The sequence below is a fragment of the Callorhinus ursinus genome, unplaced genomic scaffold, assembly GCF_003265705.2.
Source record: "Callorhinus ursinus isolate GAN/ISIS: 27379988/994484 unplaced genomic scaffold, GSC_fseal_2.0 scaffold5, whole genome shotgun sequence".
In the NCBI taxonomy this organism is placed as follows: domain Eukaryota; kingdom Metazoa; phylum Chordata; class Mammalia; order Carnivora; family Otariidae; genus Callorhinus; species Callorhinus ursinus.
This window is the reverse complement of record NW_027397067.1, coordinates 17,171,903-17,189,577: the sequence shown is the minus strand read 5'-3', so window position 1 is coordinate 17,189,577 and position 17,675 is coordinate 17,171,903. Positions and strand designations below refer to the sequence as shown.

General features: G+C 38.3%; 1 protein-coding gene across 8 annotated transcripts in view; it reads left to right on the top strand.

The window, feature by feature from the left end:
* Positions 1–17,675, top strand: part of PDE7A (phosphodiesterase 7A) — a 208,599-nt gene that overhangs the window by 132,956 nt on the left and 57,968 nt on the right. For 6 of the 8 annotated variants that reach the window (XM_073892831.1, XM_025870648.2, XM_025870647.2 and 3 more), the window contains one exon: positions 14,365–14,425. In XM_073892831.1, coding sequence (XP_073748932.1) covers positions 14,419–14,425 — 7 coding nt within the window. In that variant the 5' untranslated portion in view covers positions 14,365–14,418. Of the gene's footprint in view, positions 1–7,992; positions 8,126–13,002; positions 13,232–14,364; positions 14,426–17,675 lie in introns of those variants that run through there. The other 2 variants (XM_073892830.1, XM_073892829.1) reach the window with 2 other exon arrangements.

The following is a 17,675-nucleotide window of genomic DNA, read 5'->3' as shown; positions in this document are numbered from 1 at the left end:
TTTTTTTTTTTTTAACATATAATGTATTATTTGTTTCAGAGGTACAGGTCTGTGATTCAACAGTCTTACACAATCCACAGTGCTCACCAATAGGAAAAAGTTTTAATATTAGCTGCCATGTCTTGCTTTCATCTTCTAAAGGAACTAAAGGAGCCTAGATTAGGGAGAGCTGAACCAAAATTCTTTCTCTAGCCTAGGTCTGTAAGAAACTTTCTTAAAAGGGGATTTGGTTTGAGATTTGTTGAGCAATAGCTTTCCTTTCACTTGTTTTTTGTACTGTATTCAAAGCTGTTTCTTACTGACTTTAACATAACTGAGGTGTCAGAGGGAAAGGACTGTTGTTTGCCTATGTGGGGGGAACAGATTGGGGAGTGGTGCTCTTTAGTCTGAAGGTTACCATTTGTAAATTTCGGCCTTTTGCCTCCCCAGTCCTCTCCTGCTTGTGAGCCTTAAGATTTGGTTTTAACCATCTTCTCTTCTCTCATTTGGTAATTTTACTATATGGTCTTGATTAATAGAGGATTACTCCCAAATCCCTCTCTCTAGCCCACTTCTCTTTCAAGGCCTTTATGAAACCCTTGAGGCACCTTGAATTTGCATTTTTCACAAATCCCTAAGATAAATTCATTCTCCATAGGCACCTCAGGTTTTGTATTCGTTTCCTAGGGCTGCCATAACAGAGCATCACAAAGTGGATAGTTTAAGACGATAGAAGTTTATTATCTCACAGTTCTAGAGGCTAGAAGTCTGAGATTAAGGTGTTGGCAGGACTGGGCTCTCTCTAGGGCTTTAGGGAAGAATCTTTTCTACACCTCGCTTCTGATACTGATATTGCTGGCAATCCTTGGCATTCCTTGGCTTGTAGATGCTTTACTCCAGTCTCCATCTTTATATGGCTTTCTCCCCTGTGTGGTTGTGTGTCTGTGTCCAGATTTCTCTCTTCTTATAAGAACACCAGTTATATTGGATTCAGAATTTACTCTAACCCAGTATGCCCTCATCTTAATTACCTGTGCAGAGAACCTCTTTCCAAATAAGGTCACATTCACAGGTATCCAGGGTTAGAACTTCGACATATCTCTTGTGGGAACACAATTCAATCCTATAACAACATAGTATATTTCTCCATTTATGTAGTTCTTTTTTAACTTCTCTCAGAAATGTTTTATAGTTTTCACTGTACAGATCTTGTTGCATGCATTCTATTAAGTTTTTCCCTAAGTATTTCATGTTTGTGGATGCTATTGGAAATAATATTTTTTAAATTTCGTGTTCCAAACATATTTCATTAGTGTATAGAAATACAGTTGATTTTGTTTATTGGTCTTGTGAGCTTGCTACATATTAGTTCCAGTAGTTTTTATGTAGAGTCTTTAGGATTTTCTACATAGACAATCTGATTGTCCTGCAAATGAAGGCAGATTTTCTTCTTCCTTTCCAATTTGTATGCCTTATGCTTCTTTTTCTTGCCTTAATCCATTGGCTTTTGATACTATGTTAAAGTGGTAGAACAGACATCCTTGCCTTGTGCCTGATGTTAGGGCAAAAGCATTGTTTTTTGTTGCTAAGTATGATAATGGCTGTAGATTTTTCATAGATCTTCTTTATTGGGTGAGGAAGTTTTCATTTATTCCTATTTTAGTAAGAGTGTTTGTCATAAATGGCATTGAATTTTGTTAAATGCTTTTCCTTTGTCAATTGAAACGATTGATTTTTTTCTGTTAATATGTTGAATTGCATTTATTGTTTTTTAGAACATTAAGCCAATTATGGATTCTTGGGATAATTTACACTTAGTCACAATGTATTTCCTTTTTCTGTATTGTTGGATTTGATTTCCTAATATTTTCTTAAAGACTCTTGTGTCCATATTTATGAAGGGTTGCATCTTTACAGTGGTTGGTTGGGGCTCGTGTCTCCCAGCTCCCCTGTAGTAGTTCTTCCCTTGGTCGTTCTCCTGGCCTCATGGAATCTCATCCTACACATAACTAGCTTAATATTTAGCCAAAGACTCAAGGAGACCCACTTTCGGCCTTTTGGAGCCCATTTTCTAACCACTTTTCCTCTCTGGTACTCTACCCTACAAATTTCAAGTGCCTTAGCCTTCCTGAACTCCAGTCTCTGATTCAGTTAAAGTACTGTGAAATTTTGGAATTGGCTGAGAACTTGAAGGTCAGTTGTTCTAGCCTGTTCCACAGCCTCCTTGACAGAGGCTTGTTTGAGGCACCTCTTTTCAATTTACATGGCTCAAATTGTAGAAAGTTCTTAGATGGTAATAGTGAATCAAATTCTATTTTCCACAAACTTTACTGCTCATTGGTCTTATTTCCACCTTCTGTAATTTCACAGAGTAAGAGCTAAACCCCTTAGATTATTTTATCTCATAGCTGTTTAACACCTGTTCTGTCCCTTTTTTTATTTCTTTGCCTAAAGCATCTCAATTATAATACTATTATCCCTTATGTATATTATTCTTACCTATATTTTAAAATGCCATGTATGTATGCATCTTCCAGTGTGATATTCAGAACTGAACTGAGTCTTATAAATGTGGCCTGTATTGGGAATAGTGGAACATCCTTGATCTGGATACTTACCTGACTTTCAGTGCCTTTAATTACTGTCTCGTATTAACTTAGAGATTAAACATCCTGGCCTTTTTTAAGTTATTTGTAATTAAGCATGCTGGTTTATCCTTTGCATTTTATATGCAGATTTGATATGCATTTGTCTGATCTGCACTCCAGTAAGTGAAGTGTGGAACAAGACAAGTTCAGATGCAGAGTTCTGTTAGTTACCTCTAGAATTCTTCCCCTTGTTTGGTATCAAGTACTTAATCTCTGGGTATGTTGGTTTAGCCAGCTAGGAGTCTGCCTAACTGTAGTATGGGGCTCACATTGTTCTGTTTTGTTTAAGGTTGCCACCAGAGACTTCTGTGCAGCTCTGCTGAAATTAAGTCTTTGTGACATTCTCCTGGTTTAATAATATACTAGTAGCATTACACTTACAGCATGCACACTGAATGCTCCTTTTTTAAGTTCACACTCTACAGATCTACACTACTGTTTTTTCCTTCTAAAAATTGTGACTACTTCCACTTTTCCATAATTTTTAATATATTATGAACAGTGGTTCAATAAGCAAATCTCTTAAGTTCTTTTAATGTCATAAGATAGTTGTCTGTTAACAGAAAGCTTGAATGTTTGTAAAGTGTCAGAGTGCTTATACTGTTTCCTCCATACCTGGACTAATCACATGCTGCTGTCATCAACTACTGAGATACTATATAACAAAAAAACTTAATTCAGAGCTCTAAATCATTATGACACAAAGGTATTAATTAACTGGTAAAATTCTCATGTTACCATAGTTTTAAAATATTTTTTTGTAATCGAAGCTAATTTTTTTTGTCAGTTTCATATCTCTTGAAATTTATACCAACTGGGGTGCCTGGGTGGCTCAGTTGGTTAAGCGACTGCCTTCAGCTCAGGTCATGATCCTGGAGTCCCGGGATTGAGTCCCACATCGGGCTCCCTGCTCAGCAGGGAGTCTGCTTCTCCCTCTGACCCTCTTCCCTCTCGTGCTCTCTATCTCTCATTCTCTCTCTCTCAAATAAATAAATAAAATCTTAAAAAAAAAAGACATTTATACCAACTGAAGAATAAGAAGCCCTGATATGTGGCTTTTAGTGGAAGAAATGAACAAAAAAACCTGCTTTACTTTATTACTTGCTATTAAAATTGGCTGGAATTCAAAACGATAAAAGCACAATTGGAGGGTTTGACTATAGTGTTCACATTTTTCTATTATAAATTTGGTTATAGTCTTCCACAGACACAACATTTGTATAAAGAACTCTGGGATAGGCTATTTCTGTCCATGAGAATCCAAAATTATAGACACTGATGTCAATGCAGATGAGGTTAGCCTAATTTGGTCAAGGGAAGGACATGCTGAGTCTCTGTATGGATAGCTAAAGGCTATTGCCAAGATTGACAGGTGTCCTGTGGGTGGCAAAGAGCCCCAGGAATAAAATTTGCACTTGGATTACTTCTCTAAAACACAATGATCAAAGTCATGTCTTTTCTTTCTATTGATCACAGTTTTAAAATAATGAGGTCTGCTTTTAATACTTTCATTTTTCAGATACTAGTTTTATTGGCCCCAGAAAGGTAAAAAGTTTTGTACTTTCTTCTTAAAGTATCAAATTCTGTTTTTAAAAGTTTAGTTGTATCCTGGGCACTAATTTTTCTAGTATAGTCTGTTTTTTTTTTTTTTTAAAGATTGTATTCATTTGACACAGAGACAGAGATAGTGAGAGAGCACAAGCAGGGGGGAGCGGCAGGCAGGCAGAGGGAGAGGGAGAAGCAGGCTCCCTGCTGAGCAAGGAGCCCGATGCCGGGGCTCGATCCCAGGACCCTGGGATCATGACCTGTGCCAAAGGCAGCCACTTAACCAACTGAGCCACCCAGGTGCCACTACTATAGTCTGATTTTTTTGTTACACTGCCATGTTTCACTAGGCGGAGGTGAGAAAAGTTAATGTAAAAGGATACATTTGTTATTAGTGTAAAAGACACAGCTCTTTCTTTATGGAATAATAAGTTACATGATTCAAGCTGGAAAGATTAATTTTTAGGAGAATTTTCTATGAAGTAAACGTAATGGAGTATTCGTACTAATTTGATAACAGCTTTTGCTTTTATTTCATCTTATTGAAATATTTTTATTATTAAAGGAAGTCCTTGCAAATGATACACATAAATTAGTGGTAAATATTTCATATCTCAAAATAAGAAAAAAAATTTAAAGCTATTAGGTCCATGCCATTAAGAAAGTTAAGTGTACTGTTGAGATTTTTGTAAGATTTGAGTGATGTGCATACCTCATTAGCAATGATCTTTGGGGTTTTTTAGGCATAAATTCAATAGCTATTTCTATTCAAATAGAGAATTTTCTAATTTTCTAATCTGGGAGGATCGTGTCTTGATTTTCTCTGTATTTCACTGTCAGAGTACAAATTTAAGAAGATGTTGGGGAAACCACTTAAGGGAGCCAACCTGTTCACCAGTGTGAAAAATGAAAGTCAAGACCCTCACTCTCCTAGGGCTCGGAAAAGATTTCTGAGGGCCCTAGGCAAGCACAGTGTAAATTCCTTTTACGGACCATTGTGATTTCAGTGAAGTCTATTGTTGGGTTGAAGCTGGAGTGATTTGTTCAGTATCATTCTTAAGTCTCAAATATTTAATTCTGATTTGGCTAAAATTTATTGAGAGCCTACTCTGAGCAAGGTATTCTTGTATAGGGGTTATCTAAGTCCTGTGAAGGCGAGGAAAATAAGGCCCAGCAAAGTGGTAACTTGCCCAGGGTCACTCAGCTCTTGGCCGTAAAGCTGTGAGATAACCCCAGGCTCTTGTCTCTAAACCCAGTAGAGTTTTGAGGTTATAGAAATAAATTCAACAGGGCACCTGGGTGGCTCAGTCGGTTAAGCGACTGCCTTTGGCTCAGGTCATGATCCTGGAGTCCCGGGATCGAGTCCCGCATCGGGCTCCCTGCTCGGCAGGGAGTCTCCTTCTCCCTCGGACCCTCCCCCCTCTCGTGCTCTCTCTCTCTGTCTCTCATTCTCTCTCTCAAATAAATAAATAAAATCTTTAAAAAAAATAAATTCAACAGAAATTCACTTAAATGAGAGAACTTTTAGGACTGCCTTTCTTATGTCTTTTTTCTTTTCTTAATTCTTTGTCTCAATTCTGATTATTTCCTGATCAGTCCTTCCTTTTTAGACTAAATGAAAGTGCAGATTCTTGAGCTCATCTTTAATCAAAAAGACTTTTATAAAAATATTTAAGTACTCTACCAAAAACAGCAATCTTATATTTGCGTCTCAGAATTTGACTCCTTAAGCAGCTGATTGGAAAGGAAGTGTGAAAATGAGAAGTCTTTCTGGGCTGAGCATCATGGTAATGGGCTAATTCGGAGTGTGTGGCATGGGCTAGAGCAGTGGATGGCGACCTCAAGCCCGTGTGGCGCCTGGCGGAGGCCGCACGGCCCCTCTCCCGTGGCCACCAGCACTGCTCCTGGGCCCTGGGCTAATACGCACTCTGCTGCTTGGTGCTATTCCTGGGCATCCTTCAGTTTAGTTCCTGGAGCTCTCCTAGAATACAGAGAATAATGAAAGACCCTGACAATCTCCTGTCACACCTAGTTTCCTGACAAAAAAGTCTCCGTTTGTGCAAGGATTGCATTACAGCTTGTTGCTTCAGTGGCAGGAAGCGATATACATAATGTATAAGGTAGAGTGAGAAATTTATGACCATGTGTTATGAACGGTTTCAATTTAGGAAAATTTTGATTTAGATCTGCTAATTTAACTTATGCTGCTTTTTGACAGGTCTAAAATTAACTTTTCTTTTAAATAAACTTCTTTGTACTGAGGATTGGATCATGAAAATAGCATTACGTTAGTATTTGACCTGTTGGGCTATTTCAAATACTTTAGAACCATCCTTTGTGGACTGTTGCCACGCAGATGCCTCTGTCTTGTCATGGACTGCCGTCTGTGACAGTCCTGTCATGTCCTGAGTATTTCTCCAGCCAGCCCCCGCTCTTCATCTTTAGCACTCCGCGCATGCTCTTCGCCCCTCTCCTGGACCTCTGCAGTGGCCAGCTGAACTGCCCGTGCAGCTCCCAACCCACACAGCTGTCCTTGACCAGAACCTGCGAAAGTTGTTTAGGTTGGGCTTAGCTGTTAGGATGAAGGTAAAACACCTTCGCATGGCCTCCACTTTGACTCGCCCTGCTTTCCAGCCTCCCCTGTCTTCCTGTCTCTTCCTTCCTTGCTTTGTTTCATAGCTGCTTGGCCATCATGCGTTGTCCTGTCTGCCCCGACCGTTCTTCCTGTCCTCTTCATGTGCTTGCCCCTTCGTTTCAGGAACTCTGGGAAGAAGTCCCGCTCCTCTGCATTAGGTCAGATCCAGACTGTGTTGGCAGTTCTTATCCCCACTTCACTGTACTTGTTTGTTACAGTTGCAGTTTTATATTTATGTTTGTAGACTTCGGTTAAAGTAGCCTCTGAAGAAACTGTAAGCTTCACAAGGGCAGGAGCCATTTCTGTTTTCACTGGAGGATTGTGCCCCTGGCATCGAGCACAGGGCCTGGCACGTAGTAGAAGCTTAACAAATATTTGCAGAATACTTGAATGAAAGTTTCATGAAAGACTTTCTCAGGGTTACTGCCTGCAGCCTGCTGGCTGCTGTGAGGTCATGAAGGTGGATGAATATAGGCACACTTTGCCATAAGAGAGTTCACTCACCAGCCAAGAGAAGAAGGTGACATGTACCAAAAATATTGTAATATAAGCTAGATGGCAACTAGGACTTAGAAATAATATACTTTTAATTGTCTGAAAATGCACCTTTAGACTGGGCTTTGCCAGTAAATCTAAAATGAGCGAATTACAGTGTTAAATAGGGCAGACGGCATTTATGAATGGCTCTAACATTCATAAAGTAATCCTAGCCCTAGAAGAAATAAAAAGCTGAACCCATTCAGTATTAAAAGTTGAAAAGCTAGAATAAAATGCATTCATATTTTTAAGTGCCAGGACATTATACCTGTGAAGGTGGTCTGTGTGAAAGAAATGAGGAAATTTTGTGTATTGCCAAACATTTTTGAAAGTTCTGTCAAAGCACTCTGTTAGTATTAAGCTGTAGAAGTGTTTGGGGCTAGTGTGGGACCTTTCTTGTGTCTATTTTGTGAGACTGTTAGGTCAGGCCTCACTAAGGTTTTTTTTTTCCTTTCCTCTTCCAACATTACTTAGGCTGTTCTACCCCAACCCTGGGGTTGTGGCCTTAAGCACGCGCTGAGGAGGAAGGTTGCCTGGCTGCGCATTCTCAGAGGAGTCAGGTGATCTGGTTTGAAGGCAGCTGCTTGAGGTTCCAGGCAGTCGGTGTCCCCTCTCTTCTGCCTCGGGACAGCTGGTTATTATCAAACTCGTAACAAGTCTTCCTTGCTTATTGCCTGCTGGGAGAGGAGGGAGATTATGCAGTGGGCTTTTGATTGATCCAATGGGAATTACATTGATCTGGTGTCTGGCTGTGGTTCTTCTCAAGTGGATCGCCTCTAAGGTAGGCCATCTTTATTTTTAGGATTGTGACATTAATCGTCAGTTTGTGTATTTGGTTGGAATAGAATTGCTAGGAGTTTCTTCTTTGGCTTCAGTTTTTATTTCTCTGATTAAGAGAGCTATTCGAGTTTTACCTGTCACCTGAAAAGCTTACTTGTTTTTCCCACCTGATTACTCCTTTCGAGGGCTTTTCAGGGTATCATTCCTCGGTGTCAGAGTAGCTTCCCTCAGTATCATTCCCTTAAAGAAGTTTGTGATTAGAGAAATACACCTTTTAAGATTAAATAATTATTAATTTATGCTTTTGGTGTACATATTTTAAATACTCTCTTTGGAGATAATTTACTTATATGTTAAATGTATAATTGAGAATTTCTAAACAGTTATGAACTTTTTAAAAACGAAATACTACCCGCTCTCATGTTCTCTGTTAAAGTCTTGCTGCTACTAAAATGTGTACCTTACTTATAATGTGTTGGAAAAAAGGTAAGATTATTATGTATCTGTTGTTTTTGAACTTTAATTCTGAGTATCAGGCTTGAGAAATGCCTAGCCATTTGCCATCTGGAAAAAAGTCTAAAACTAATGTAGGAAATATTTAAGATGATACTATCTGAAATTATTTTCTCTATACTTGTGTAAAAATGATTATATCTTTCATCCATCATGCAGCTTTTTTTCTTCCTGTATTAAGAAATTGAAGAATATTAACTTAAAATTTATAAGGCCATCAGTATTTGCAAAGGAACCTAAAGCTTCCATAAAGTTAAGTTTCTTTTTCAAGCAAGGTTTTAATCCTTGGTACATAATTTTTCACATACTGTTTTAAACATAATGGTCCCTTATTGAAGTAGTCTTGATTTCTTAGTGACTATGATTGAAGAAGTCTCTTAAAGAAAAACAGTGTGCTCAAATTTTTAAAATCCTTGTGTTTTATAAGTTAAGAATTAATTTTGTTGCCCTAACAGCTATTTACTCATTGTTTTTAAAGGATTACCTCACCAGGTTATTGAATGAAGGTCAAGTTAACATTAATAATTCATTGAGTTGTGGATGTTTTCAGAGACTTTTTACTTTTTTTCTAACCAGCAAAAAAAAAAAAAAAACTTTTTTAAGCGAGAGAGCAAGAGCGGGGGGCAAGGGGGACATGGTGGTGGGTAGGGGCAGAGGGTGAGAGAGATCTCAAGCAGGCTCCACGCCCAGTGCTGAGCCAGACACGGGGCTTGATCTCACAGCCCTGAGATCATGACCTGAGCCAAAATCAAGAGTCGGATGCTTAACTGACTGAGCCACCCAGGTGCCCCCAAAATTAAGCTTTTAAACAAAAAGAATGTTAATATTTTAAGTTTGCGATATTTTTGAAAAATATATTGTTTTCATAGGCAAGAAGAATGGAAGGAGACTGTTCAGTGGATCAATGTAGGATTATAATAGGCAAACATCAGCATGTTTCTCTAGCATGTGCAAGATGAATATACTCTGAAAAAGCTTTTTACTTTTTATTTACTTTACTTTTTACTACATCAGAGAAAACTGCTTTTAAAACTTTGGCTGCATAGCCATCTTTTGTAATCTGTTACTGTTGTTTGGTAGTGTTACCAAAAAATTTATTTAGTACTACTGTGGTTAAGCCCTTTGACCATCAGTTTACTAATCCACCAAATGGGGCCAACAATGCCTATCTTGTAAAGGTCTTCGTATGGGTTAAATGAGATTTTATATGAAAGCACCTGTAACATTTTCTGACACAAAGTAGGAGTTCAGCAAGTATTAATGTATTATTACTTTTCCCATGTAAGGGAAATAAACATGCTTTTGCACAGTAGATCATTTTAGTGGAAAACTTGAACAAGATACAAACAATGGCACTTAAAATATCTTTGCTCAGTTTTTAAAAATGTTTGTCTTTAAAAGTTTCGTATTAACTAATATTGGAACAACTTTTATACCTTTTGTCACTCACTTTGTAAGTGAGATCTTGTGTGGCAGAGTGATTCATCCTGATTGAAGGTGAGTGTCTTACTAGGGCACTTAGCAGTCCTGTTAGCATGGCAGTGGATCCTTTGGAACCTTACAGTTTAACTTGTTTATGCTGCTGCTGTCAGTTTCTGATTAGCTCAGCCACACCCATGTTTTGACCTATACCAGTTTGCTTTACAAGCTGTTCCCAGGATGGCTAAATTAGAAGAGTCACGGGTAGAGGCGTCTCAGTTCTTTCCAATCAGTGGTGAGGTGAGGTGGGGATGTGGATGATAGCACAAAGTGTTTTGTGACTGACTGCGACACAGGATTGTCATTGAATTCATTTTACTCTTTTAATAAAAACAGGATTTTTACTAGTATTTGGCTTTTAAGATGGTAATCTTTAAAAAAGGTGTGTTAAGTCTATGCTGTAGTGTTGGTGTATAAAGCACATATGACTTTGGTTTAAAGTAACTAATTCTAACGTTTCAATCAAATTGTTACACTTCATAATTTATAGTGTATTTTTCCAAAATGAGTTACTTTAGGTTGTTCTACCACGATTGTTTAGTGGGAGAATTTAATAATATTCATTTTAATCTTGGTCTGTGAGGAGATAAATGAGGTATCACTTGGGATATATTCGTTGATGGGCTCAGATAGATCTATTTTAAAGTCCATCCTTTAAAAAAAATTGTCTCATTTAGATTTATTTTATAAGAGTTATGTCTTGTGGTTTAATATAGCTTTTAAACTAAGTTATGTGTGGACCGGACTTACTTAAACTAGCAATGAATAGAATAACTTGAATAAGTTGTACTTCACTAAGTAATTTGTTAATATATTTAAAATTAAATTCTAGTCTCTTGCCAGGTTTTTATTATGATTGATGTAGACCCTATCATTTTTAGATCTAAATTAATGCCTCTATAAATAAGTCTAAAGGGATTACCTTAAAATAAATTTAGTATGTTATAGTTATAATCTAGATTATGTTCACTAACAAGTTTTTGATTTATACTATTTAACAGAGAGCTGATATTAGTCATTCTCAGTCCTTAATATGTGAAGTGATAAATGAGATTTTACATTCCTAATTAATGGCTGTTTTAGTAAATAGTCATCCTAGATTAAAAAAATAATACAGTCAATCACTCTCTTAAAGAGGGCTATTAGAGATGGCAAGTCATAATTCGTTTTCACAACCTATTTATCCAAGTTGTTACTGGACACTAGCAGGTTGATAGGTATTGACAAGGACAAGCTATTACACAGTGGTATCTTTAGCTTCACTAATATGTCTTGGCTGACAGTCATTTATTTCCACATATATGCTCTCCAGGCTCCTAGGTTTTCCTCTAATATGGTGGTATTAAGGGGAGGTCTGTAATCTAATAAGAAACAGCAGGTGCGAGAGGTACCTTTTAATACCAAGTGATTACAGTGGCTCTTTGCTCCAAAATAAATAGTTTACCCTGAAACTGTTTTGGTTTACACTGCAGTAGGCTTCCCTGGGAGAGAGATTCCGTTGGTAGAAGACACTATAAGCGCGATGCTGCCAGGAATGTAGTCTGTATGATTTAGTCCCTTGGGATTTGAGATCATGCTTTTCTTTATAGATTTCTTTGTAGTAGATTCTCATTTTACTTTTTAATTTTAATTTGGTTTATTTTGCAACAGATAATAACTACACATACTACAAAATTCAAAGGATAAACACTGAAAAGTCCTCCTACCTCTGTGTCCCTCGGGCTCCCTGGAGACAACTGGTGTTGAAAATTAGAATTTTGTTTTTGTTTGAACTTCTGTTCCTTTTACATTTCCTGAACTGTTGTTTTTTTGTTTTTGTAAGGATACATGAAATTATGTAAGAGTTTAATTGACCTTTGTCTCTTACATGATAAGCATTAAGGAGATAATAACAATGATTTGGGGAGTTATTTTGCAAAATACATTCAAATAAGGATTTTAAATAAAGTAAATTTCTTTATAGTGATCATTTTTCCTTGAGATTTCTAGGTGTATGTTGAGGAATCGTAAATCTCATGCCAGAGTTTTGTGAGGGAAGAAGATCATTAATCTGATATATAAAAATATCTCATTGCTTTAATATTTATTTCTTTTGTTAATGAAGTTGAGCATCTTGTCTTTTGTTTATGGGCTTATTGTTTCTTTTCCTGTGGATAGTATGTTTATGTCCTACCTGTTTTTCTACACTCGTACTCATTATTTTCTAACTGATTTGTAAGGCACTTTTTGTTCCTTTCATTTTTAGGTAGAGTAGGGGGAAATTCACCCATTGTCCTATCTGTTGAACTCCCGTTGATCCATCTTTCGTGACTTCTAGACATGTTTTATAGAACAGTTAGAAAGGCCTTTCCAATAGGTTTGGTCAATTTCATCTTCTAGATTTTTAAGTCTGTCTTTATATCAGTTCTGTTATCCATGAGTTTATTCATCAACTTAATAAACTGTTCACTAATTTATTTGCAATAAATCTACTCAGTCACTTGTTTACCAAATATTTATTTAGAATCTACTCAAAGCTACTGTTTTAGGGGCCAGGGCTATGGTGGTAAATAAGACACACAGTTCCTGCTCTTATGGAGCTTCTATTTTAGAACGAGCAAACAAGATAATGCCAGCTAAGTGCCATAACAGAGCAGGAAGGTAGGGCTGTGGGAGAGGGTGGCTCTCAGATGACATTAGATTTGGTAGCCTTGGAATGCCTCAATGAAGAGATGACATTTCATCTAGAACCAGAGAGATAAGAAGGAACAGTGATGCAGTGATCCTGGACAGGGGAACAAGTATAAAGGCTGCACCCATGGTACAGCTGAGGAAAGCAAGCCACACCCAGTGTGGCTGGGTGGTGGTGGTGAGGACAGGGTAGGGGGACAGATCATGGAGGCCTTTGGAAATCACAGCTTGGTGTTGGGCCTTATTCCAAGTGTGTGGAAAGCCACTGGAGGATTTTGAGCAGTAGCCGAGTTGTTCACTGTTGCTTCTATGTGAAGAGCGGACTGGGGGCCATGAGATGCAACAGGAAACAGCCAGCAGCTCCCTGCAAGAGGCCAGCTTAGAGGTGGTGGTGCCCGAGACAGAAGGAAGAAGTGGAGCTAGAGAGTGGGAGGGGAGTGCGAAGGTAGAGTTGGCAGAACTTGCGGAGGGTATTTCAGCTCTTCAAATTTATTTTGTTTTAGGTTGTATATTTTAAATTTGTAACATTTGTTATTTTTATAATAGCTTTATTGAAATACAATTCACATACCGTACAATTTACCCATTTAAAGTATATAATTCAGTAATTCTTAGTCGTATTCACAGAGTTGTGCAGTCCTTGCCACAGATAATTTGAGAACACTTTCATCCCTTGTAGATAGAAACACAGTAGCATTAGCATCCACTCCCCATTTCTCACCAGCTCTCCCCACTCTAGACAACCACCAGTCTACTTTCTGCCTTTATGGATTTGCCTATTTGGGACATTTCATATCAGTGGAACCATACACTGTATGGTCCTTTGTGACTGGCTCTTTTCATTCAACACACTGTTCTTGAGGTTCAGCCATATTGTAGATGCATCAGTACTTCATAACTTTTAAAGTCTGAATAATGCTTTGTTGTATGGTTATACTTCATTTGTATTAATCCATTCATTCGTTGCTGGATATTCGGGTTGTTTTTAGTTTGGGGCTATTATGAATAATGTTTTATATCTGTTTACTTTTAAACACAAAATATATTTTAAAACTTCTTTTTCAGTGGTACCCTGTTTTTTGTTTTATAGATTCAGTGTCATCTCAAATCTCTTTGGCTATCCTAATTATATTTTTAAAAATTCTTTCATTTCTTGCTAGCCTCTGGGCCATTTGGTTTTTCATTTTGTTCCATTTATTTCTAGCCTGATGGGGTTCTTCAAATGATGATTCTTGTTTGATTATTCTTTCATGTTTAAATTAAGGGAATGGAAAATAGTTGGACCGTATCTCTTCTCCACTTCTGTCTACCTCTGCGAAAGGTCTCTCCGCAAGTGAGCTTGTCTGACTCCGACATTAACTTTCTACCTATTGCATGTTCCGTACTCTGTATCCACTTTTATGATATTGCTTCATCATATTATAACTGTCTCCTTCACAACTAGAGATTTTAAGAGCAGATGTCATATCTAATTCATTTTGTATATTCAACTTTTGCACAATAAGTAATAAATGTTGGTTAAATTTCATATCCCACGTAATTGCCATGCATTAAAAATGTGTGTATGTTTTTTTCTAGAGGCGTGGAGCTATTTCCTATGACAGTTCTGACCAGACTGCATTGTACATTCGTATGCTAGGTAAGCAGTATTTATTTTGTACCAATATCTATTAATTTTGTTATCGTGTAATGTTACTTGAGATTGAGGTAGTTTTCATTCGGTTGCTTTTCATCGCTGTTTGCAATAGAAATAATCTATTATTTTGAGGTTTAAAAGTCTTGAAACCAATATTGAATGTTATGTGAATAAAGAGAGGCCTTTTAGGGTACTTGAGAAATCTCTGATTTAATAACTGGGACTCTATCATGAGTACACAATTTTAAATTGAACTAGAGTATTCTTCATAAAAAAGGGTCCTGATCATATAGTCCTGCCATTGCATGTATTCTCTTCTCGCTTGGCTGGCAAGGAAGACCATTGGTCTTCTCCCAGTCTCAGTTCTTAAATTTTTCGTGTATTACTCAAGTCCATAACGTAAAATGAATTTAGATTGTTTATATATGTATCATTGTTTTCTCTCTTCGCCAGATTTCTCTCCTCATCACACACTCCTTGATCCCTTGTACTTTAATTCATACTATTAGAAATGTACAATTAAGATTTACTGGAATCTTGCAGATTTACTTCTCTTTTCATAAAGGAATGTTCTTTGACTCCTCTCCTCATGCTCAGAATTCCTCCCTCAACTTCTAAGATATTGAGCCATCCATATTCTTCACCTTTCTCTGGGTTTTTTGTTTTTTCCTCTTTGACTAATTCTTTCCCATCCTCTTAAGCTTAAGTGTTTTCCAGTGCCCTGTTTTTGCTTTTCTTCCCCTTTTCCCACTTTTTTTTTAAATTTATTTATTTGACAGAGAGAGACACAGCGAGAGAGGGAACACAAGCAGGGGGAGTGGGAGAGGGAGAAGCAGGCTTCCCGCCGAGCAGGGAGGCCGATGCGGGGCTCGATCCCAGAACCCTGGGATCATGACCTGAGCCGAAGGCAGACGCTTAACGACTAAGCCACCCAGGCACCCACCTTTTTCCCTCTTTCATTTAACCTTGTGTGACTGCCTCAACTCCATTCTACTGTAATATGTATTTTTTCCTCACTAATGTGTGGTCTTTTCCTCTTTACTGTCTCTGTCTCTCTACAAACACGTTTGGGATTCTGCTTTCCTGAAAACAACTTTAGACTCCTATTTTTTTTTTTTTTTAAACTCTGTAGAACATCTCCACATGAGTGTATTGTGGGTACCTGACATTTAATTGAGCAGAGGCACATAGGTAGAGTCAGGGGAGACTAGCTAAGGAGCGAGAGCAAAACAAAACATTTGTGTTCCCAGGTCTGTTCATTTTTCAGTCTTATGCCATCGTAGCAAATAACTCCATTTTTCTGGTTGTCAGATCAGAAGCCTTCGAGTCATTTTTGACTCTTATTTCTTATCCACTTCATGTCTCCTTCATCAGCAAATCCTCTTGGCTGATACCTTCAAAGTATATCCAGAATTTCACCACCCTGATGCTGTTACCATCGCAATCTGAGCCATAGTTATTTTTTTATTGTTAATTATAGTCACATTGTTGTACATTAGATCCGCAGACCTTACCCTGCATAACTGACACATGGTTCCCCTTGAACAGCATCTCCCCATAGCCACCCCCCACCAACCCATAGATTGCTTCATTTCTTACACACCCTTCTTAGCTAGTCTCCCTGCCTCTACCCTGTGTGCCTCCACTCGATTCTAGTTTATGTGGCCAAAGTGAACCTTTTGAGACCTAAGTTAAATCAGTCTCCCTCCTCCGTTCAGGATCTTCTGATGGTTTTCCTAGATGAACAGCCAGAGCTATTATGATGGCCCACAAAGGTCCAGCATGAACTGGCCCTACCACCTCTCTGGCTTCACTTCTCCCTCACCTCAGTCCAGCCGTGCTGGCCTCTTTGCTTGACCTTGAACATGCCAAGCATGCCTCCCATCTCAGGGTATTTTATTTATTCTTTCTTATGCCTGGAAACCTCTTCCTCCAGATAGCCACATGGCTCACTGCCTCACTTCTTTCAGGCCTCTCCCCAAATACCTTTTTTTTCAATGAGGACTTCTCTGACCACCCTAGTGAGTCCATTCTCCCCTACTTCTGCCCCCCTCCCGCCCCTGCCATTCTTCTTTCCTTGCTTTAGTTTTTTCCAGGTTACTTATTACCATCTTCTGTAGAATGAAATTCTTATTTGTTACATTATTTGTCTCCATGAAAGGATAAGCTTCATGAAGACGGGGCCTTTATGTGTTTTGCTCACTGCTGTATTTGCAGTGTCTGACATGTGGTGGGTGTTCGGTAAGAATTTGTTGCAGGGTGAAGGAATCGCCACATGAGAGAGTTGATTAATCACTGTGGGATGACACGAACCTTGAAGGAAATGATGGCCTTGCTTAGAGAAACGAGTGAGCAGGAAGTACTTCTAGGCAAGCAGAATTCAAGGGCACGGGCAGGGTTGAAAACCTAAAGGTTATGAAATTGGAGGCTATGGAAGTATAGTGGGGAAAGTGCTGTCTTTGGAGTCCGCAGACTAGGTTTGTATCCTGACTCACCCTTTACTAGCTTTTTTTTTTTTTTTTTAAAGATTCTATTTATTCATTTGACACAGAGAGAGAGAGGGAGAGTGAGCACAAGCAGGGGGAGTGGCAGGCAGAGGCAGAGGGAGAAGCAGGCTCCCCACAGAGAAGGGAGAGCCCGATGTGGGACTCGATCCCAGGACTCCGGGATCATAACCTGAGCCGAGGGCAGTCGTCTAACCAACTGAGCCACTCAGGCTCCCACCCTTTACTAGCTTTATGGTATGGGCAGGCTACTTAACTTCTCAAAGTCTCAGTTTCTTCATCTGTAACAGGGACTAAGATTCCTACTTCCCAGAGTTGTTTAGAGAATTAAATAAAATAGTGCCTATAAGGCACAAAAAGAGTGTCTGGTACATGCTTCCAGTGGTTATTTTGCTGTGTGGAGAAGTAGATCTGAAATTCATATAAATACATGTAGAAGAAACAATACTGAGCTTATACAGGCCAGAGTTTAAGACCCAACTAAAGACCTTGGGTATATGTCCACTATGAATGAGAAAAGAGGAGATTGATCAAATTAAACATTTAAGGCAAAATCTTTAACATTTTTTCTGTACATTCTTAAAATTTTAAGGTACTTAAGAATGGGTCATGTATTTTCTTTCATATCTCTTATAGTCCAGTATGGTGGTGGGCAAGGGGTAGACACTTAATATTTTTCTCTCTGGATTTTTAGAGTTTTGTGCTGAGGATTTTTTTTTAACTCCATGTGAATAATAAGATAATTAGGT